Source organism: Entelurus aequoreus, linkage group LG21, assembly GCF_033978785.1.
Source record: "Entelurus aequoreus isolate RoL-2023_Sb linkage group LG21, RoL_Eaeq_v1.1, whole genome shotgun sequence".
Lineage (NCBI taxonomy): Eukaryota > Metazoa > Chordata > Actinopteri > Syngnathiformes > Syngnathidae > Entelurus > Entelurus aequoreus.
Window position 1 is genome coordinate 8492288 of NC_084751.1, and position 21993 is coordinate 8514280.

A 21993-nucleotide genomic window follows, 5' to 3' on the forward strand; every position below is an offset into this window, starting at 1 on the left:
AGTGATTGATTGACACCGTCAGCCAATCAGATTTGGCCAGGAGGGCGTGTCCAACTTGTTGACGGCGCACGGTGGTGTCGGCCCACATTGCGCAGGCGCAGACCGGCGGACGAAGATGGTGCTCATCAAGGAATAGTGAGTCTGACGTGTTCCTTTTAATCATCTTTTTGGCGCTTTTCACGGCGTATTTTTACCCATTTGACGGGTTATTACCAGGTTGGAACGACGCGGCTTGTTTTAACCATAGTCGCTGGACATATTTCCCTGTTCGTAGCCCACAAAAGGACAGCTTTAGCGGCGGGTGTATAACGGGACACCGGTCTTTTTAAGGCGTCGCTAGTGGCAGCTAGCTAGCTAGCTAGCAGGGTGGATAATTAGCCTCCTAATGAATTGTCTCATAAAAAGACACATATCACATTTAGTATATTTAATCAACACTGCTCCTTGGAAGTGTTCCCCATTGGGTCTAGCTCGCCAGCGAGCATCCTGTTATAGCCTCAAAGTGCCGTAATGTTAAGCTTAGAGTGACAGATTAAGCTTCCGTCGGATTTAGCCGTAATGCTAGCAGGCTAAGTTAGCAGCTAGCAGCTAGTAGGACACTTCTCTAGCTCCATGCACACTTTTTAACAATAGCCGACAATGTTGTCAACAGTGTTGGGTTAGTTACTGAAAACCAGTAACTAGTTACAATTACTAGTTACTTTATTTCAAAAGTAACTCAGTTATTAACTCAGTGACTTACACCAAAAAGTAATGCGTTACTGTGAAAAGTAACTATTTAGTTACTTCTTCCCCCCCCCCCCCCTTTTTTTAAGGCTCCCATTAATGCCCTTTTAGCCTTCATTTCAGTCCTGTAATTGCACTGGAGAATAATACCATCTGTTGATCAACTTGACATGCATTTGCATCACTGAACTCAGAAAGCAATGTGGTCTACATACAACACACAAACAATGTGGTCTACATACAACACACAAACAATGTGGTCTACATACAGCACACAAACAATGTGGTCTACATACAACACACAAACAATGTGGTCTACATACAACACACAAAGACAAAGATATGTTTCAAAGGGCCAATTTATTTCAGGCCAGAAAAAATTGACAAAACTATTTTAAATATCTGCAACATAATGGCACTTTAACTTTAACTCTAAGTAGATAGGATCTTTGATCCAAGACACAACTTACATTTAACTAAAATGTTATTTTCTTTGTGCTCAACAAAAGAAAAGTATTGAGAATGTCTCCATGTTAAAAAACTCGACTTGTGGCTTCACCATGATGTGTTGTTAGTTGTTATGAGAGTAGCGTATGTGTGTGTGTGTGTGTGTGTGGCCCTTTAAGATATGACAACATGAGAGGTGAGTGACGTCAGTGAGTGAGTGGGCGAGAGAGGTGAGGGAGCAGCGACAGTGAGTGCGTGCAGGTGTTCTAGCTTAGTGGATGGCTGCGTCCAATGAAGTCACAAAGTTGCAACAAACCGCCGGTCTCGTCATTCACCCTCAGCTGTAAAGACCCTCTTCCGGGTAAAGTGAAGGTTGTTAGCCCTGCGGTGAGGCGTGCTTTCCCCCACCTACAGAAAGCACGCCTCTTATTTTCCACCGGAGTGCTCCAATAAAACACACCCAGATCTTCTGTTTCTAGCCGATACTACATAAAAATAACGTAAAATAACGCAGTAACGCATCATGCAGTAACGGTAACTGCGTTAGTCCCAACACTGGTTGTCAACAAACCCAAAGTTCAGGACGAGAGACCAAAGCCTTAAAGAAATGTTGACGCAGTGGAAGAAGGACGCACTACTTTGCTGCCACTCACTAGCGTGACACTCTTTAATTGGGATGTGAATAATACCTACTGTTAATTGGGATGTGAATAACACCAACGGTTAGCATGGCAGTTACATTTAAGGACGACGCAAGTGTTCAAAGTTACATGCCGGCGACTGTACTTGCTACACTGCAAAAAGTCAGTGTTCAAAAACAAGAAAAAAAAAATACAAAAATGAGGGGTATTTTATTTGAACTAAGCCAAATTATCTGGCAATAGAACAAGAACATTTGGCTTGTCAAGACTTTCCAAAACAAGTAAAATTAGCTAACCTCAATGAACCCCAAAGTACCTTAAATAAGTATATTCTCACTAATAACAACTGTACTACTATATGAGTACATATTTTCTATTGTTTCATTGAAAATAAAACAGCAAAGTCCATTTGGCTGTCATCTGTTTTAATTATGAGACACAATTGTGTCAAAGTCATGATTTTTTTTTTCCATGCTTGAAATATGAAATTATTACTTTAAAAAAGTAGTTTTATACTTGTGAGTGTTGATGACACAGCTTTGCAACAGTTGATATTGTAGTTCCAAGCATGTTTTACTCAATATAGGTCATCAAATCTCAGCAACAAGCTGTAATATCTTACTGAGATCATTTAGGACCAAAACACTTAAAACAAGTAAAACACTCTCACATAAAATCTGCTTAGTGAGAAGAATTATTTTATCGGACAGAAAAAAATCAAATATCTCCCTTATTTGAGATATTTAATCTTACTTAGATTGCAGTTTTTGTAGTGTACGACTTATGTAAACAAAAGTCTTAATATTCGCCATATATATCCTTTGTAACTGAGCTACTTTGTGAAAACATTTCCTTTGTGGATCAATAAAGTTTGTCTAAGTCTAAGAAGCATGTTTACATGTGTACATAGGGATGATGTTCCAAACCGGTTCTCCCGATTTTTCGATAAGAAAAGAACCGATTCCATGGATTCCAATCCCTTTTTGAGAACCGGTTCCCGTTATCGAAGCCACTATACCGTATTTCCGCGACCATAGGGCGCACGGTATTAAAAGGCGGCGTGTCAGTTACGGGTGCTATTTCTATATTTAACGCATAAATAAGGCACAGCGTATTTTTGGGCGCAGGCATGGTTAAACATACACTAGCTTAAAACATACACTAGCATGCATGGACGCTGTTTTAAAAAGGCAGCAGGAGCAAAGCTGAGTTGGGTTGTACTTTATTGAAGTATTTATCAATGTACTCACATTATTTTTTGATCAATCCTCATCCACAAATCCATCAAAGTCCTCATCTTCTGTGTCCGAAATGAACAGCTGGGCAAGTTCTCCATCAAACACGCCAGATTCCCTCTCCTCATTTTCAAAGTCAGTCTCGTTGTCCATTAGCATAGCAAGCTAGCACAACAGCAAAAGCCAACTTCTCTTGTCCCGTTGTGCGTATCGATTCGCCACCGTGCTGGTCCCTTTCTTCTCCACAGTGTGCTTCACTGGGAGGTCGAAAGTGAGCGGCACCTCGTCCGTGTTGGTGATGTGTTTGTCGGCAATTTTTTTTTATTTACAACGCACATAGCAGCACTATATGCTCACTGGGGGCGTGCCTTTAGCGTCCTTTCTCACCTGAAACCTTCACCCTATAACGGCCGCATGCTGTCCTCTGTAACGTCCGCTTTTCCTCCATATAAACAGCGTGCCGACCCAGTCATATAACATCTATGGCTTTTGGAACTCAGTGCACACGCAACAACCTATCTGGATTCGATAAGAGATTCGATAAGGAATCGGTTCGATAAGAGGATTCGATAATGGGCTCGAACTCGATAATTTCTTAACGAACATCATCCCTATGTGTACAGTATGTTACAATGTAATAAATACGAGCAATTTTTTATTTTTTTTTACAATGTTTAGCTTTTGCTGTTGTGATTCCTGTTCCCTTCTTGTATGTGTGTGATTGTGACAATTCAAATGTAGAGACTGTTTTCATGTGACCTCTTGGCCCCAGCTAAACTTATTTCAATGAAGCAATAAATGTAATCAATCGCCGTCAAACTCAAAGCATTTTCTCATCTTGTGTACCCCCCCCCCCCCCCCTCCCCTCTTGTTTTTCTACTCTAGCCGCGTGGTGTTGCCCATTTCAGTTGAAGAGGTTAGTACTTTACCAAAGCATTAAAAGTCTTTCTCTACTGGACGATTGTTGGTGTAGCCCAGGGGTCGGCAACCCAAAATGTTGAAAGAGCCGGAATGAACCAAAAATACACACAAAAAAATGTAAAGCAGTGTTTCCCATAAACTGCCAAGATACCTGTGGCGGTGGGGGCGTGGTCACCATGACATCATTGAGTAATTTGCATAATGTACTACAATGATATGATTTTCTCTAAAAAGGCTCAAAAAATGTATACTTACTAATTAATAATAACAGTTTTGTTTTAAACGTCCATCCATCCATCCATTTTACAATATAATTACAACACTTTATGTACATATTTATATACAGATTTGAACAATAAGTTATTCACTGAACTATATTTATTAATTGTGGTTCTTACAAAAAATATATCTTGTAAAATATAAAAGCTAAAATGCCCCTTAAAGCTCTGCCCCTTTAATTAGTGCATACTAAATAATTTAACTTTAGCCTACTACTACAACCATATTATTTACCAGCAACATAAAGTGAAACAGAGGCAGAGGTGTCCTGCCACAGTCAGTAACAAATAAACAGAAAACAGTAGTGGTCAAATACAAATAAGGTAACAAGAGAAGTATCCTACACTTCTCTTTTGTAAAGTAAATGTGAACAGCCTATATGGGCATCTACATCAACTATATGATTTGCCTAAAAAGCTGGACAGGACAAAAAAAAAAAATATATATTATTATTTTTTATTTGTGGCGGACATAATTCTTTCGTGGCGGGCCGCCACAAATAAATGAATGTGTGGGAAACACTGTAAAGTCTTATCTAAGTGTTATAATGAAGGCACCACAGGATGTAAGTGTCTATATTAGCTATATTAGCCTACTATAAAAGGTTGACGCAAACCTTCGTAGACAGAAATGTTGTATTTTGATTTAAATTTTACACATTTTTGCAACATTGTAAGTCATTAGTAAAATGGAGGCTTCTCACAGGGTGATATAACTTCTGGAAATGACTAGCTCATAATGGCCAAATGTATAGATGTGTGTGTCCAAGTTAAAGGAAACAGCTGGCTCTCTTCTTCTAATGGATTTATTACAATCTTTGCAAGCTGGGTAACCTTTGCCGTGGTCTGGAACAACATGGCACACAAACAACTATGAGAAATGCAGCCAATATTACATACAGATAATCTGTCATGAGACATGCAAATACAAATTAAACACACAGAGGACATCAGTAAAGGAAATTAAATGAGCTCAAATATACCTACAAACGAGGCATAATGATGCAATATACACATATAGCTAGCCCAGATAGCATGTTAGCATCGATTAGCTTGCGGTCATGGATTGACCAAATATGCCTGATAAGCACTCCACACAAGTCAATAACATCAACAAAGCTCACCTTTGTGCATTCACGCATAGCATAAAACATTTGGTGGACAAAATGAGACAAAGAAGAAGTGGCATAAAACACATCCTTCTGTGGCAGCGTCGAAGAGTTTTACATGTAAACAAACTACGTTGAGTTCAATGATCGCTGAAATTAGTAGGATAAAACGGTGCTTACCAAATACTCTAATAATCAGTGAAGCATGTTTAATATAAACAGTGGGATTTCTAACAATTAGGAAGGTTTGTGTCATGTTTGTTCTCCTACAGAAAATATATTAAAACAAAAATTCTTCATCCTTTTCCATTTCCTCACATCTCTAAAAGAGGTCCAGTAGCCACTAAGGCGGCGCAAAATGCAGCTCTAAAGCCGCGGGTTGCTGACCTCCGGTGTAGCCGATGTAGCATTCCAGGAAACTAGGAAGTCTGCTTTTCTTCACGTTTGACTGGAACACTTTCAGGCCATGCTAGTAATATTTCCCACATCCCAGCTGTCCTAAAAGCAGCAATGAGTAATACTTAACATGACGATTACACATTTTTACTCCCCTTCGTGAAGAAATCACATGCTGAGTCAAGATAAATAGACTGAAGTAGTGTAGCCTAACGAGCTCTAATTACCCCACTGAGCTTGTTTTGGCAGCGTAAGAGCACAAACGGTTGGAATATTGTGTCAAAAACTATGAAGTCAAGAGCTTTATCAGTTTGGTGACTTTAAAATATATCCTAAAGACAGTCTATAGAAAGCTGTTGTACCTGCGAAGGAGGGTATAAGGCAGACCTGGGCAAAATATTACGATTTTTCAATACGGCCCACCGGACGTTCTATTATATTTTTTTAGACCTTTAACATCAAAACTGTAGACGCCATTATGATGTGTAGTGCTGTTTTTAAATGACCGTAAGTTTTGAACTATAGAAAGTATTTCAATGGTTGAAATCTGTGCTTTTGAGTTTTGTACAAGTTATTATGGTAATCTACGTCACAGCAGCTCAGAGTGGGTGGGGTTTGTTTGCAGAGCAGCCTCCCCCAAACATATGTGTCAGGAACAGATGTGGAAGCACAAATTTTACAACAAATTTCTGCATAAAAGTGATAATATATCATAGTGTAGGTGTTTATTACACTTTGCATTCATATTTTGCTGTTTGTTACATTTTTATTATGTTTTGCTTGATCGTAAAAGATGTCTATGGAGGAGCTGGTCTAAGAAGTAGAAGAGTAGCGGTGTTCATATGTTGTTAATATTCAAGGTTTTATTGTTCATAGTTAATATTGTAAATCCCCCTTTCTTTATTTTCATGTACATTTTAGGTGTCCCATTCAATAAACTACTGTAAAATTCCATCCCGTTTTTTTGAGGTGGTCTCACTGGTCTGTCATAACATTTTTAGAACTCTTATCAGACATTGTGACTTTTGGTATTTAGTGTTCCTGGAAAAAAAGGGACCCAAACACACATACTGTACTTTACAGCTAAATGTGTATATATCATTTATACACACATAGGCCCCCCAGACACATGTTTTCTCTCAATGTGGCCCCAGAGTCAAAATATTTGCCCAGCTCTGGTATAAGTCAACATTTCCTTAATTTTTAGCACTTCCTGTAAATTCAGTGATCACATGGCCAAGTATCTGTCTACATCAGGGGTGTCCAAATTTTTTCCACTGAGGGCCGCACACTGAAAAATTAAAGCATTCGGGGGACATTTTGATATTTTTAATGTTCAAAATCAATACAATATATATTGTAACCCTCGTTAAAGCTCCCGGGGACCCAAAATGGTCTGTCATTAAATTGTTAAAAATAGGGTATATGTTATTATTTTATATAGTTTCAATGCTTAAAAATCTGTAGATCAACTACAGATCTATCCGTTAAGAGAAAGTTACAATTTTCCTATGTTTTATGCCCTTTTGTGTAAAATAAAACCCCTGTTTGGAATATTTGATGTGAAGTAGGGCTGCAACTAACGATTAATTTGATAATCGATTAATCTGTCGATTATTACTTCGATTAATCGATTAATAATCGGATAAAAGAGACAAACTACATTTCTATCCTTTCCAGTATTTTATTGAAAAAAACCCAGCATACTGGCACCATACTTATTTTGATTATTGTTTCTCAGCTGTTTGTACATGTTGCAGTTTATAAATAAAAGTTTATGTTAAAAAAAATAATAATTTTTTAAAAAAAAAATTTTAAAAGCTTCTGCGCATAGCATAGATCCAACGAATCGATGACTAAATTAATCGGCAACTATTTTTATAATCGATTTTAATCGATTTAATCGATTAGTTGTTGCAGCCCTAATGTGAAGTAATTGGAGCCTTAAGTGGGTAAATAATTCATAACAACTGTCTTTTTTTTTTAGCATTGACAGTTTAAAAAATCAGACTAAAGATCTTGGGTATCCAAAAAGGCTCCACTCATAAAAGTGTTAAAAATGAGAAAATACATCAATATGTATAATTTTTTTTACTTTCAACGCAATCTCCACATCAACTTCAAATCTATCTGTCAATTAGAAAAAAAAGAACATTTGAGGTGTGTTTACTTGTGTTTTTGGACTGTACGTGTCAAAATCAAATGAACAAATGTTTTTTTTTCTTATGTTTTAAGCCCTTTTTCCTTAAAGACAACCTTGTTTTATTTATACTGCAAACACAAAATATGCAATATTTTCCCCCCAAAAAATTTCAAAGTGAAATGTTTGAAGTGAAGTAATTGGAGCCTGAAATAGGTCAATAATTCACATTGTTTTTAATTATTTATTTATTTTTTGAGCAATGACAGTTTTAAAGTTATTAGTGTCTATTGCAACTCATTACATTCCACCTGTTTGCTCTTCTATTCCACAGTTTTGTTTTGGTTTTCTGAGCAATGACAGTTTTAAAGTTATTAGTGTCTATCGCAACTCATTACATTCCACCTGTTTGCTCTTCTATTCCACAGTTTGTTTTGGTTTTCTGATAGTATTTTTAAAATATGCCGTGTTCTGCAAAAAAGTTAGCTGCGGGCCGCCCTTTGGACACCCCTATTCTGTGTAGTTCACATTTACACCATCCATGCCTGGGTCTTTTCAATTGTTTAGGGATGCACCTTGTTGATTGTGTCTCGATTGTCTTCCTGCCAGTATCAAGTGGGCCAGCTGTACTCGGTGGCCGAGGCCAGCAAGAACGAGACGGGCGGTGGCGAAGGCATCGAGGTGCTGAAGAACGAACCCTACGAGAAGGATGGCGAAAAGGGACAGTACACACATAAAATCTACCACTTAAAGAGGCGAGTCTCTTTACTTTGACCCTTTGGCACCGCTGAACGCCCTGAATTGTTATTGGAGGGTTTATGCTCACTAAACCTTTCTTGTTGCCCCCGACAGTAAAGTCCCAGGATATGTGAAGATGATCGCACCAGAGGGAGCGTTAGTTTTTCACGAAAAGGCCTGGAATGCCTACCCCTACTGTCGCACCAGTGAGTTGTCCTGCACTCTGTCCCACACAATCGGTTTATTTATTATACGACGCTCGCTGATCTGAGCTCTCATCAGGAGTGCTGGCATGCATGGCGGTGGTTAAACTCCAAAGTTTTCTCACTGTATTTTTCTCAAATATACAGTACAGGCCAAAAGTTTGGACACACCTTTTCATTTCAATGCGTTTTCTTTATTGTCATGACTTTTTATATTGTAGGGTTTATTATTATACCGTTTATCGTTACATCCCTATGCTCTGCCATATATAGAGTTTTTCCCCCGCTATAAACTGTTGTGTTTTACCCTTTGGTACGTTGTATAATGTTGATAAAGACGGGGACTGTTGCGTCAGCCATTTTGGATCTCACACACACACACACACACACACACACACACACACACACACACACACACACACACACACACACACACACACACACACACACACACACACACAGTACTCAGTCTGGTGAGGCCTTTAAACAACAACACTACGGCATCCTTTGAGGCACATTCATTTTCCTTTTGCTGCGAAGAAAGAAATGCGTACAAAGGGGGGTGCAGGTCTAATTAAAGCTGCACCAGCATTATTCAAAAGTATGCACTCACTCTGGGATGTATCATTGGTTGGGACACAGCTAGTTAAGAAGTTTGCATTGTGTAATAAGTTTGTCATAAAATCACACTCCACAAACACGCACCGCCACCTTGTTGTGATGCCTTGAGCTACGAGAAATGTGCATTTTTGTATTCAAATGCGTGTCGTATTAGATTTGATCGACTTGAGAGACATTAGATTGTTTTCTTAATCAGTTTAAAGTAATGTCAATGTTTACATTTATTTTGCACTAAAACAATGGCATTGTTTTTATACTACAGCTGTTTGTATTGCAAAATATAAACAATGAAATTAAATCATTTTTTTTACTTGTAGCCTTGCCATTTTGAGATACTGTTATGTTGAGCCATATATCGCATCTAGGGATGGCTACTGACACTGGTACTTATTTTGTCACCTACCAAATCTCGCCGGTCCACCGTGCAAAGAATTACGTAAAATCCAACGGTGCCATATTACGTTACCTGGGTTGCGCGGGATGTCACGCCTCACTTTGGCACGTGGCGATCACTCCAGCAGCACTGAGAGCGGACTTAGCCAATCTACATCTAGGTAATGTTGCAGTTTTCAATGCCAACAAAGTAATTGACTCAATAAACACTCTAACATAAGTAAAGTAAGGTTCCACTTTTCCAAAAAATGCACTCGCTTGATGCTATACATTGGCTTTGCAAATGATATGCTACTGATTAGCATTAGCAATTTTACATGGCGATATCAACACCTCCAAATTTGTTAATGAAAACTACAACTAAGATTCATGTTACAAATAAACAGCTGGTGTATAATAAGTACAATACTGACAGTATTAACACTTTTTAGGGCGCAGCAAAAGACTAGACCAGGCAGTTTTCATAATCAGGTCATTTTTAAATGTTGAAATTAAAAATGAAACTTAAGTATCAAAAACAATATTTATTAATGCACACAAAAGTACCGAAAACTGGTACAGTTGGAACGGCGGTTCAAATGTGAACGCTACCCATCCCTAATCGTATGATGAAGTACGGGATAGGCCTTGGCCGATAATAAATCAATTAATCAAACGATTAATGAAAATACATTTGGTAACTTTGCCATCATCTACTGGTACAAATTTGTCTCTTGCTTTCAAGCATGGTACAAGAGGGTTCATGCTGTGCATCGCTCTAAGAAACTGAGCGCGTTTATTCTATAGCAAAATGAAATGAACGGAGTGAATCCTCTTGTCAATCATCCACAATCTTTGTCTCGGTGGGCAAAGGCGTGACCGCTGCCTTACACGCACACACGATGCCCCGACAGAGCCTTGCTAGTGAGAAGCACCATGGCGGAAGAAAAAAGATGATTGCAAAAAGCAAGCTTGAGCATCAAAACAGACGAATGACCAAGTGTGCCAAATTAGTTTAAAAAACTAACAAAAACAAAGCAAACCACACAACCCAGTTTTTTTAATTGAAGAAAAAACCGCACTTAGAGCTATTGAATATTTAGAAAGTGCAACTTTTTGCTAATAGAGATTCACGGTCAATTGTATTTTTATTGTTTGTTTACTTAATTTGGATAATTAAAATTATTGACCTTCCACTTATAATTGTTAAGATTACATGCATTGTTATCATATAATATGATTCTTTTAGTGCTTAATTTGGTCTCAAAATAATGCTGGCAATAATGTGTGGGACAATATATCATCCAGCCAAGTTTATCTAGTCTACACGATATTTCCATCCTTACTGGTAATACAATATATTAAGAATGTGTTTTTTCAAATGAGACTAATTCATTTCCTCTTATGTTTGCTTTCCTCCCGCCTGCTGCAGTTGTGACGGTGAGTGTCCATCTTCTCTTTTTAACACCCACGTTCATGATAGCGCCATCTGTCTTCTGACAAGTGTTGGCGCAGGCTCGCCAAGCGCACGTTGCAGAACGGTTGCTATCTAAACGTCTGATTAGTTTATTGGATTTAGTGCTAAGCGCAGGGCCTCCATTCATGGTGCGCTCGCTAAGTCACTTGGCTGAGATCAGCTGCCACTGTCAGCGCTGATTTGTGAGTAATAACTCATCTGTACTCCTCTCCTGCTCCTCAGAATGAATACATGAAAGAGGACTTCATGATTAAGATCGAGACGTGGCACAAGCCTGATATGGGAACAGTAGAAAACGTAAGTGTGACAATTCCCAGAGTCAGCACAGAAACACTGGATGCTACATTTCCCATAATTCATCACAAGAGCCTCTTTTATAGGGCCGTGCTTGGCTGTTTTGTTTGAATTCGCCATGACAGACTCTCACTGTGACATCACGGCGCTCCTAAATGTCCAAATAAATCCCCTAACTGTCTCCTGGATGTACGCCTCTTGCATGCAGGTGCACGACTTGGATGAGCCTACGTGGAGGAGTGTGGAGGTAGTTCCCATAGATATCGCAAACAAAGACGAAGTGTCGCCAGGGGTGAGTCTTTAAAAGGTTCCAAACTCTTTTGTTTACGAGCTTGCTGGATGTCTATGGCATGCCTGCAACTTTTGCAGTCATCCTTTTAGTCACGTGACGCTTCAGATGCACTTATTTGTCTCTTGGGTGACTTTAGAGACGCACTCTGCTGGTAGCGTGCGAGCGCAGCGACACTGACTTGCAGAAACCTCCACGCTTACTTCTCCAGAAGAGATGTCGTTAAACTAAAACCTTCGAAGCTTGCTTAATGTAGACCGCTGGCACCTCAAGCCTCACATGCGCGTTTGTTTAAATGCTAGAATGCGGCATCATAGTCGGTGACTCCCACTTCTCCCAGAGCTGCTGTTTCTCACATGAGCTTTTGTGCAATAATGATTTAATTGGATCAGCAAGAAGGTTCGGCCTTAAGCTGAAGGTCCATCTGCTGCTTTCCCCACCCCCACTGACATGTCAGATTAAAACAGCACCGCACTGCGCTTTAGTGCGGAGTAAGAATAAACTATTATACTCTCCTTTGTTCTTTGAGTCTGCAAACTTTGGAAAAACCGAAGTTGATAGTGCCTTGTTTGGTAACTAGCAGCAATGACACTGATGGACTCCTTCAAAGTAAGAGTGATGCAGGAAGTGAACCTTCATGGGGACAGTTTGGTTTAGAGTTGATTGGATTGAGGGGTCAGGGCAGTTGATGTTCAGGTCATAACTCTAGGGTTTGCATGCTACAGTAATCTTATCCCTTTTGAATTTTTTCAGTCATGTGTTTGCTTGCTAAAAACACTTCAGGGTTTCTCCCAGATTGCCAATATATCTGTGGGGGCGTGGTCTTTACATGGGCCCTATCACGCAAAACCAGCTTTTCTTACCTATTTTGGTTTGAACGATATCAAAATCTCACGGTACAAAATTATCACGCTGTTAAGGCCACAGTACAATATTATTGTGGTTTATGTAAAAGGAAAAAAAGGCTGTCATAGTGTGTAAAATGAAGCGACAGGAATGTTTAGGATAAATACACTTACTGTAATTGAACGTTATGGTCATATTTATTGGTATAAACAAGTATTTTTAAGTGCAAAGAATTGTGCGGGAACGTCCACTGTGGCGCTCAACTTTTACTTTCAGAGAACTTGTGTCCCCTACAGTAGACCGTTTTCTATCAGATTTAAAAAAACACAGTTTCTCAGAAAAGTTAACTCACATTTTAACTTTTAACAATGCAAATACCTTACAAATTGAGGTTTTGCTTCGCTGGTTTCATCTTTTCCGGGTGATGGTATCTTATCAAGTAGTTGAGTGTGCAGCAGGTGCTTTCCTTGGGCACAGTGCGCCGTGAGTGAGTCTGTTTTGGCTTGGAACACTTGAGACGAACGTGGCGCCCTTTTTTTTTTTTTATCATCGCTACAGATGTTATGTTTTTGCCAGGGTTTGTCTGTCTGTTTGTTAGCAACAAGTTATGAACGGATTTTGTGAAACCAATTCCTCTGATCGACTATGAAGTCTGCTTCCTCTTGTATTCCAAGGCCACACATTGTGGAACCGCGCTGCGCAGGGGAGCCTGGAAGATGTAGTTTATATTCAGACCCGCCAAAGCAAAAAGTACACTCACCAAGTTTTTGTTTGACACCGGACGGCATTATTAAGAAGATTTTGAAACCGTAACACCCCTATTGGTACCTGCTTATGTGTTTTAGATCTGCAAAAGTCCAGAAAATGTGAAATCAAACCGTGGCTGCATTTCAGAGATATTTATAAAACAATCTTGCCTTCCTTCAAGTTTCTAGAGACTTCTATAATCCTTTTCAGTGAATTTTTTTTTATTTGGCATATTTTTCTGGTGTTATTTGAGTCTGTACTTGTGTTTACATCTGTCGCTCTATGTCCACAACGAACAGCAAAGGGTGTAGCGAGCCTGATGTCACACTTGCTTTGCTCTGCTGCTACAACCTTTCTCACACCGTCCTCTTAATATTTGCACCGTGCACCTTTTGTAGATTGCTCTCCACGGCAATATCTCCAATATATATAAGTACGTCCACATTGGAGACATGCCGCCTCTGCTCCAGACAATCCCGTGTGTATTGCTTACGTCTTCACAACATAGGGTTTCAAATGTGCTCTTTTAAAGATCAAAAAAAAAAATTCAGCAGCCGAATTTTCGGTGCATCACTAATCAATAGTGCGCAAATAATAGGCTGTGTATCTATCCCTACTGTAATGACCTGCTGGTGTCAATGTTTATGTTCATGTGTCTTTGATGTTCAGAAAAAAAAGTTAAAAAGAGCGTCCAACTTTGTGTGACTTTTTATATTACTTGTATTTGTTTTCACGTAAAAATAGCCCTAATTTTTAAGGTGTGGTGACTTTTACCATCACCATGATCAATGACATGTAGGGGAAACCCTGCACTTTGCATTAAGAAAACAAGTCTCACATTTACACTACCGTTCAAAAGTTTGGGGTCACATTGAAATGTCCTTATTTTTGAAGGAAAAGCACTGTACTTTTCAATGAAGATAACTTTAAACTAGTCTTAACTTTAAAGAAATACACTCTTTACATTGCTAATGTGGTAAATGACTATTCTAGCTGCAAATGTCTGGTTTTTGGTGCAATATCTACATAGGTGTATAGAGGCCCATTTCCAGCAACTATCACTCCAGTGTTCTAATGGTACAATGTGTTTGCTCATTGGCTCAGAAGGCTAATTGATGATTAGAAAACCCTTGTGCAATCATGTTCACACATCTGAAAACACTTTAGCTCGTTATAGAAGCTACGAAACTGACCTTCCTTTGAGCAGATTGAGTTTCTGGAGCATCACATTTGTGGGGTCAATTAAACGCTCAAAATGGCCAGAAAAAGAGAACTTTCATCTGAAACTCGACAGTCTGTTCTTGTTCTTAGAAATGAAGGCTATTCCACAAAATTGTTTGGGTGACCCCAAACTTTTGAACGGTAGTGTAGATGTCAGACCATTTTCACTCCCAACTAGAGCCTAAAGATACTTTAATTTAATTCAAACCCATTTATGCTTCAAAATGCACAAAACAATTCTTAAGAGGTCAGATAAAATACTTTGTGGTTATCCATAATGGTCCATTTCTGTTCTGTCAGTATTTTGATGGAATCTAAAATATTTATGTAATGCACAACCCTTTAGGAAGGACTGTGTTTGGTTCTTTCAGGACTACAAACTCGAAGAAGATCCTACACTGTTCCAGTCAGTCAAGACGGGAAGAGGACCCCTCGGCCCCGAGTGGAAGGTACGCAACCCAAGCAGCGCTGATAGAGGCTTTTCTGTCTGTTTTCTGACATTCTGTCCTCCGCAGAACGAGCTGAAGACGGACTGTCCGTACATGTGTGCATACAAGCTGGTCACCGTCAAGTTCCGATGGTGGGGTCTTCAAACCAAAGTGGAGAACTTCATCCACAGGGTAAGGCGTCGCACGTTTGTGCGGCTCCAAGGCACCAGGCCGTGATTGACCACTTTCTCGCCTCCCCAGCAAGAAAAGCGCATATTCACCAACTTCCATCGCCAGCTCTTCTGCTGGGTGGACAAGTGGGTGGGTCTGACCATGGAGGACATCAGGCGGATGGAGGAGGAGACTCAGAAAGAGCTGGAGGAGGTAAAGAACACCAAAGGACTCGCCTCTTTGTCCTCCTGTGCCGCCAGCAGATCTGTGGACCTTCTCTGGAGGCTCAACAGAGCATGAGTGATTTAACCCTTTACTCCTGGATGTCACATTAGATGCGTCAGAAGGGCGACGTGCGAGGCACCTCAGTGACAGACGAGTAGAGGCTATCGCTGTAGGCAAACACTTGAGGCGGTCTGAGTAAGTCAACCGTGGAAACGCCATGACCTGCATGGGCCCGTCGTTCCTCCGCCGCCGCTACCGCCATTTGTCTTTTTCCTTCCTAATCATTTCAGGCTCTCAACCTGTTTATGTCCCACATGACACTTACACTTACAAAGATTACTCTCCTATTTGGTTGTTAAAGGCCAACAGCTTGTTTTTATCTGCCCTCAAAATGTTGTATAAATCGTGCATTCGTTACCTCCATCGAAAACGTTTGTTAGTTAATGACTTAAAAAGTTATGGGCGGACTTTAATGAAACTTTCAGAGCACGTCCGAGATACTTAACAATTGTATATTTGTGTATGTATGCCAGTGTCCCACAGAGACAAACAAGAGGGTTCACTCCTTTCTTTCAATCCGCTGTAGATATTTAAATGTATGGGCGGATTTTCGTCAAACATTCAGGAAATGTCAGAAATGGGCTAAGTAACAAGTGATTACATTTTGGGGCTGATCCGGAACACTGTCTGTATTAAGGATGATTTGCTATTAGAAGATAGGGCCTGGCGGGGGTCTGCACTCTTTTTCTACTTTTTTATGATATATTTATGATAATTAGGGATGTCCAATAATGGCTTTTTGCTGATATCCGATATACCGATATTGTCCAACTCTTTAATTACCGATACCGATATCAACCGATACCGATATCAACCGATATATACAGTCGTGAAATTAACACATTATTATGTCTAATTTGGACAACCAGGTATGGTGAAGATAAGGTACTTTAAAAAAAAAAAAAATTATAAAATAAAATAAGATAAATAAATTAAAAACATTTTCTTGAATAAAAAAGAAAGTAAAACAATATAAAAACAGTTACATAGAAACTAGTAATTAATGAAAATGAGTAACATTAACTGTTAAAGGTTAGTACTATTAGTGGAGCAGCAGCACGCACAATCATGCGTGCTTACGGACTGTATCCCTTGCAGACTGTATTGATATATATTGATATATAATGTAGGAACCAGAATATTAATAACAGAAAGAAACAACCCTTTTGTGTGAATGAGGAGGGAGGTTTTTTGGGTTGGTGCATTAATTGTAAGTGTATCTTGTGTTTTTTATGTTGATTTAATTAAAAAAAACAAAAAAAAACGATACCGATAATAAAAAAAAACGATACCGATAATTTCCGATATTACATTTTAACGCATTTATCCCTAATGATAATATTTAAATGTATGGGCGTATTTTTGTCAAACATTCAGGAAATGTCAGAAATGGGCCAAGTAACAAGTGATTACATTTTGGGGCTGATCCGGAACACTGTCTGTATTAAGGATAATTTGCTATTGGAAGATAGCGCCTGGCGGGGGTCTGCACTCTTTTTCTACTCTTTTATGAGATAATAATAATGGATTAGATTTAAATAGCGCTTTTCTAGACACTCAAAGCGCTTCACAGAGAAGTGAGAACCCATCATTCATTCACACATGGTGGTGGTAAGCTACTTTCATAGCCACAGCTGCCCTGGGGTAGACTGACGGAAGCGTGGCTGCCAGTTTGCGCCTACGGCCCCTCCGACCACAACCTATCATTCATCATTCATTCAGCAGTGTGAGCGGCATTGGGGGGAAGGGTGAAGTGTCCTGCCCAAGGACACAACGGCAGCGATTTGGATGTCAAGAGGCGAGATGAAATTAATTGGTAACATAAACCACTAAATTAGCATGTATTGACCCTTATTGGATTGCTTTTAGCTTTAGCGTTTTTAATGTATCAAAATGCCACTCTCCCCAGTTTTTTTTAAATATATTTCTGTGTGGAATGAAATAGGAAATGTGTACACCTTTTTTCTAACATGTTGATAGTAACGGACTATATTTATAAAGCGCTTCATGGTGATAAACTGAACGCCATCATTCATTCACTCCACATTTGCACCTGGATGGTGGTAAGCTACATTTGTAGACTGTCGCATTCACATTGGTACAGCAGTGTGAGTGACACTGGTGATTCCAATAAAGGAAGCTGGATTCGTACCAAAACCCTTCAAGTTTCTGGTGCCATCTGAGCCACCATTCACTTATCCTACACTCTAACGTCAGCTAAACGTGGTCCCGTATGGTCCTAGTTCCCCCGCCTAAGCGACAATTATTCCCAGCATACCCAGTAATAGGGTTGTCTCGGTACCAATATTTTGTTACCGGTACCAAAATGTATTTCGATACTTTTCTAAATAAAGGAGACCACAAAATGTTTTATTATTGGCTTTATTTTAACAAAAAATCTTAGGGTAAATTAAACATATGTTTCTTATTGCAATCAAATAACAATTTAGTCCTTAAATAAAATAGTGAGCATACTAGACAACTTGTCTTTTAGTAGTAAGTAAACAAATAAAGACTCCTAATTAGTCTGCTGACGTATGCAGTAACATATTGTGTCATTTATCTACCGGTACCTATTATTTTGTCAACATTATGAGGGATAAACTGTAAAAATGTATTATTAATCCTCTTGTTCATTTATTGTTAATATCTGGTTACTTTCTGTTTAAACATGTTCTACCTACACTTCTGTTCAAGTGTAAAAATCACTTATTCTTCTGTTGTTTGATACTTTACATTAGTTTTGGATGATACCACACATTTAGGTATCGATCCGATACCAAGTAGTTACAGGATCATACATTGGTCATAATTTAAGTTCTCGTGTGTCCAGAGATGTATTTCCTGAGTTTATGAATATAATATGATTTTATTTTTTTAAAGAAAAAATATTTTGTGAGGGTAAAAAATCTTGATGTAATCATAGTAGTATCGACTAGATACGCTCTTGTACTTGATATCATTACAGTGGATGTCAGGTGTGGATCCACCCATGGCATTGGTTTACATTGTGACGCCGGCGAGCTATTGTATCCTCCTACGGTGTGTAGTGAAGCATGTTTAACTATTCCTCGGGATGATATTTGGAGGGGCGGCACGGTGGAAGAGGGGTTAGTGCGTCTGCCTCACAATACGAAGGTGCTGAGTAGTCTGGGGTTCAATCCCGGGCTCGGGATCTTTCTGTGTGGAGTTTGCATGTTCTCCCCGTGACTGCGTGGGCTTCCTCCGGGTACTCCGGCTTCCTCCCACCTCCAAAGACATGCACCTGGGGATAGGTTGATTGGCAACACTAAATTGGCCCTAGTGTGTGAATGTGAGTGTGAATGGTGTCTGTCTATCTGTGTTGGCCCTGCGATGAGGTGGCGACTTGTCCAGGGTGTACACCGCCTTCCGCCCGATTGTAGCTAAAATAGGCTCCAGCGCCCCCCGCAACCCCGGAGGGAATAAGCGGTAGAAAATGGATGGATGGATATTTGGAAGAAACGTACTTTATTCGTCGCTATGGAGGCGAGGATTAGTGATTTAGAAGTAGTTGGATGGATGTTAGCCGCTAACTAGCTAGCCATGTCTTAAGGCACCTCTTCCTGAGGGTGTTTCAGTGTTACAACTTCACCTTTATCTTTACTTTTTACACCAAAACGCGGACATTCTCCCTTTTCTGTCTACACATTGTGTCTGCTTGTAAGTATTCCATGTGTGTGCGCTGCCAAACATGCTCCTCTGCTCGTAAAACCAACAATGTCATGATGTGATGACGCGGCGTCATGCCTGTAAAAAATGTTTTTTAAATAATGTGAACCAGAGTATAGTACCGTTTTTGATTCATTAGTACCGTGATACTTTACTAGTACTGGTATACCTTACAACCCTACCCAGGAGTTGGAGCAACTCCACGTGAATGCGGAGAGGGTCTGATGTGTCATTCCACTTTAGTAGCATTCATTCATCTCCATGTGCACGTATTATGCTTCTGCGACTTTGCATGAATTCTCTCCTCTGTTGTCAATTCCTCTTCCATCACGCTGCTTTGTTCTGTCTTCATCACCTTGTCACACCAAAGACAGTCACTTGCCTGTCACTAATGCCTAAAACGTTATCTTCCTGTTTCCTCTGCACTCAGCTGCGTAAGACGGGTCCCATTCGAGGCACCAGTGCTGCTCATGAGCAGTGAGCCAAAAAACAACCCAACCCTGTCTTGATGATGTCACCGGAGACACGCCCACTCCCACAACCACCACCCCCAGGAGGCAGTGGCCTTGACGTCGCCTCCTCTCTTCCTGTCTGACATGATTCATTTTTGGGGTGGAGGGGGGATGAGACCCCACCACTGTACAGAACCCCTCCAACAACAAGCTGGTATATCTACACTGACAAACCAACTCTTTGCACACATGTAATTTGCCTGACATGTAAATGACAACGGATGGGCTTGTTTGGATTCTGCTGTGTCAGCAATGACTCACAAGCCTTTCAATTGATTCTAATTAGAAGAATGTGCTTTTTAGGTCCCCAACAAATTGGTTACTTTATCAGCCGTTGGACCATTTCTTACGAACTCCCTTGTATTATACTTGTCCGTGTTTGTCTATGTTGTTGGAAGTGTGACCCCGCCCCCAACGCCCGCCGCCTCACCGTCGCCTCTGCCTGGCACACCACCGAGGCCGCGCTCACGCATCACACGCTCACTCGCATGCGTTTGGACCGGGCAGGCCGCCTTGAGGCAGGTGTGCACCTTTTTAAAGCACCGCCACCCGTCTACCGCTTGAACGATGTAAGAGAGTGACCTGTTTTTTTTTTATTTTTAGTTTTAATCATTGGATTTTAAGAGGAGCAATTGCAGCGTTTGTGTGAACGGATGCAATGTTTTTGAGGTTTTCCCCCCCGTGTTTGTCGAGTTGTAAGTGTACTTTCTCGTAGGAACTCGAATGGGCTGCTAGCGTTTTTAACATCGGTGGTTTTATACTGTATTGCATTGAGAAGAGTACATGTTTGTGTGTGCATTCATTCATGCTTCGCTTGGCCGTCAAAATACTGCAGGGCCTCTTTTATTTTGAAACCTGATCAAACCTCACGGTAATGACATTTTACGAATATTTGGATCAGCATGCCTGATATTTTCTCAGCTGCTTCCCTGCTTTGTCTTGTTTTGTGGCTCTGATTGCTTCATCAGACTGGAAGGGAAATCCAAGGTTTAGTCGTCTCACAGCACTCTGCTTGACTGGAGTCAAGTCGGAGTCATTGTGATGATGATGGGGGTCGCCCTCCAGACTGGACCTGACCTATTTATGTGAGTGTGTGATGCCAGTCAGAGTGTGACTGTGAGGGGAGGAATAGAAGCTTTGACAACACAACAACATCCAAATTGACTGGTTCCTTCTTGATTGTCCTCATGAAAAAGCGCTTGGAGGAACCAACTTCGTTTTTTTGGAAAGATGTAAGGACTCGAGTTTGTCTCGCCACAAAGACAACATTCAGGGGTATCAGTAGTGAATGTACAATTAGTTTTTTTCCCTGTTCACAGTTTGCAAGCTGTGACTGAAGGTCTAGAGACAATGGAACACAACAGAATATCTAATAAATTTGAACAAAACTGAAGAAATCAGCCTGATGCTGCTTGTTGGTTTTTAATGCTTGCTTGTAAGGATGTTTACTAGACTGTTATTTGGATCATATTTGTTTTATTCATCCCGACAAGTAGGCTCCAGCACCCCCCGCCACCTCGTAAGGGACAAGCGGTAGAAAACGGATGGAAGTTGGACGAGAAATACAAACGTGTAAAATATTGTGGCTACTTAAGATCAAAGTAAGAAAAAATGACTGTATTATGATGAAAGGTGTTTGTAGTGTACTGATGATCATGTTCTACACTTCTATGCTCAGTCTGTTCTGTGCACCTCCATCACTGTCTGGTTTGGCTCTGCAACCAAGCGGGACAGACGTAGACTGCAACAGACAAGTAGGACTGCTGGTGTTAACCTTGCCCCCATCCAGGTCTTAGACTGGTATAGTGTCAGGAAACAGGCAGGTAGCACCACCTCACACCCTGGTCACAAACAGTTCAAACTCCAAAACAAGCTGTCACAAGAAGGGTTTCTTCCCAGAGGTTATCAGTCTGATGAACTATGTGGAACTAATCTCACTGTGAATATACTCAACTCATGTTCACATCATTTTTTTGCTATTATATATATATATAGAGGTTTATTTGAAATAGGGACAGATACAAAAACAGTTATCCAATGTATGCATCATAGTGTTTGTAGCCAAAGATAATGTACAACACTTGTCCCCAACAACAACACAGATCCAACATCATTAAAATAGGAAAATAAAAAGTAGAATGAGTCGATATTAGTAATAATACAGACAAAGTGCAAACTAGATAAAAGCCAATAATAATAATAAGAC

At 40.0% G+C, this 21993-nt stretch overlaps 1 protein-coding gene across 2 annotated transcripts; it reads left to right on the forward strand.

Moving 5' to 3' along the window:
• Window positions 1-8: 8 nt before the first annotated feature.
• pitpnb (phosphatidylinositol transfer protein, beta) lies at window positions 9-21411 on the forward strand. Of its 2 annotated transcripts, XM_062030737.1 has the most exons (12): window positions 9-135; window positions 3935-3965; window positions 8503-8648; window positions 8746-8837; window positions 11260-11267; window positions 11527-11601; window positions 11807-11890; window positions 15073-15150; window positions 15217-15321; window positions 15391-15513; window positions 15636-15720; window positions 19706-21409. In XM_062030737.1, exons 1-11 carry the CDS (start codon window positions 116-118, stop codon window positions 15681-15683), a joined length of 810 nt encoding a protein of 269 aa, XP_061886721.1. In that variant the 5' UTR covers window positions 9-115; the 3' UTR covers window positions 15684-15720; window positions 19706-21409. The 2 variants fall into 2 exon arrangements, with proteins under 2 accessions (XP_061886721.1, XP_061886720.1); XM_062030736.1 differs by lacking the exon at window positions 15636-15720 and having other exon boundaries at window positions 19706-21411.
• Window positions 21412-21993: the final 582 nt, after the last annotated feature.

Bases quoted from the DNA above. Each gene is read 5' to 3' on its own strand.
- pitpnb (XM_062030736.1), top strand. From the start codon at position 116: ATGGTGCTCATCAAGGAATA. The intron at 136-3,934 runs GTGAGTCTGACG...TTTCTACTCTAG, and splicing joins ATGGTGCTCATCAAGGAATA to CCGCGTGGTGTTGCCCATTT. The intron at 8,649-8,745 runs GCGAGTCTCTTT...TGCCCCCGACAG, and splicing joins AAAATCTACCACTTAAAGAG to TAAAGTCCCAGGATATGTGA.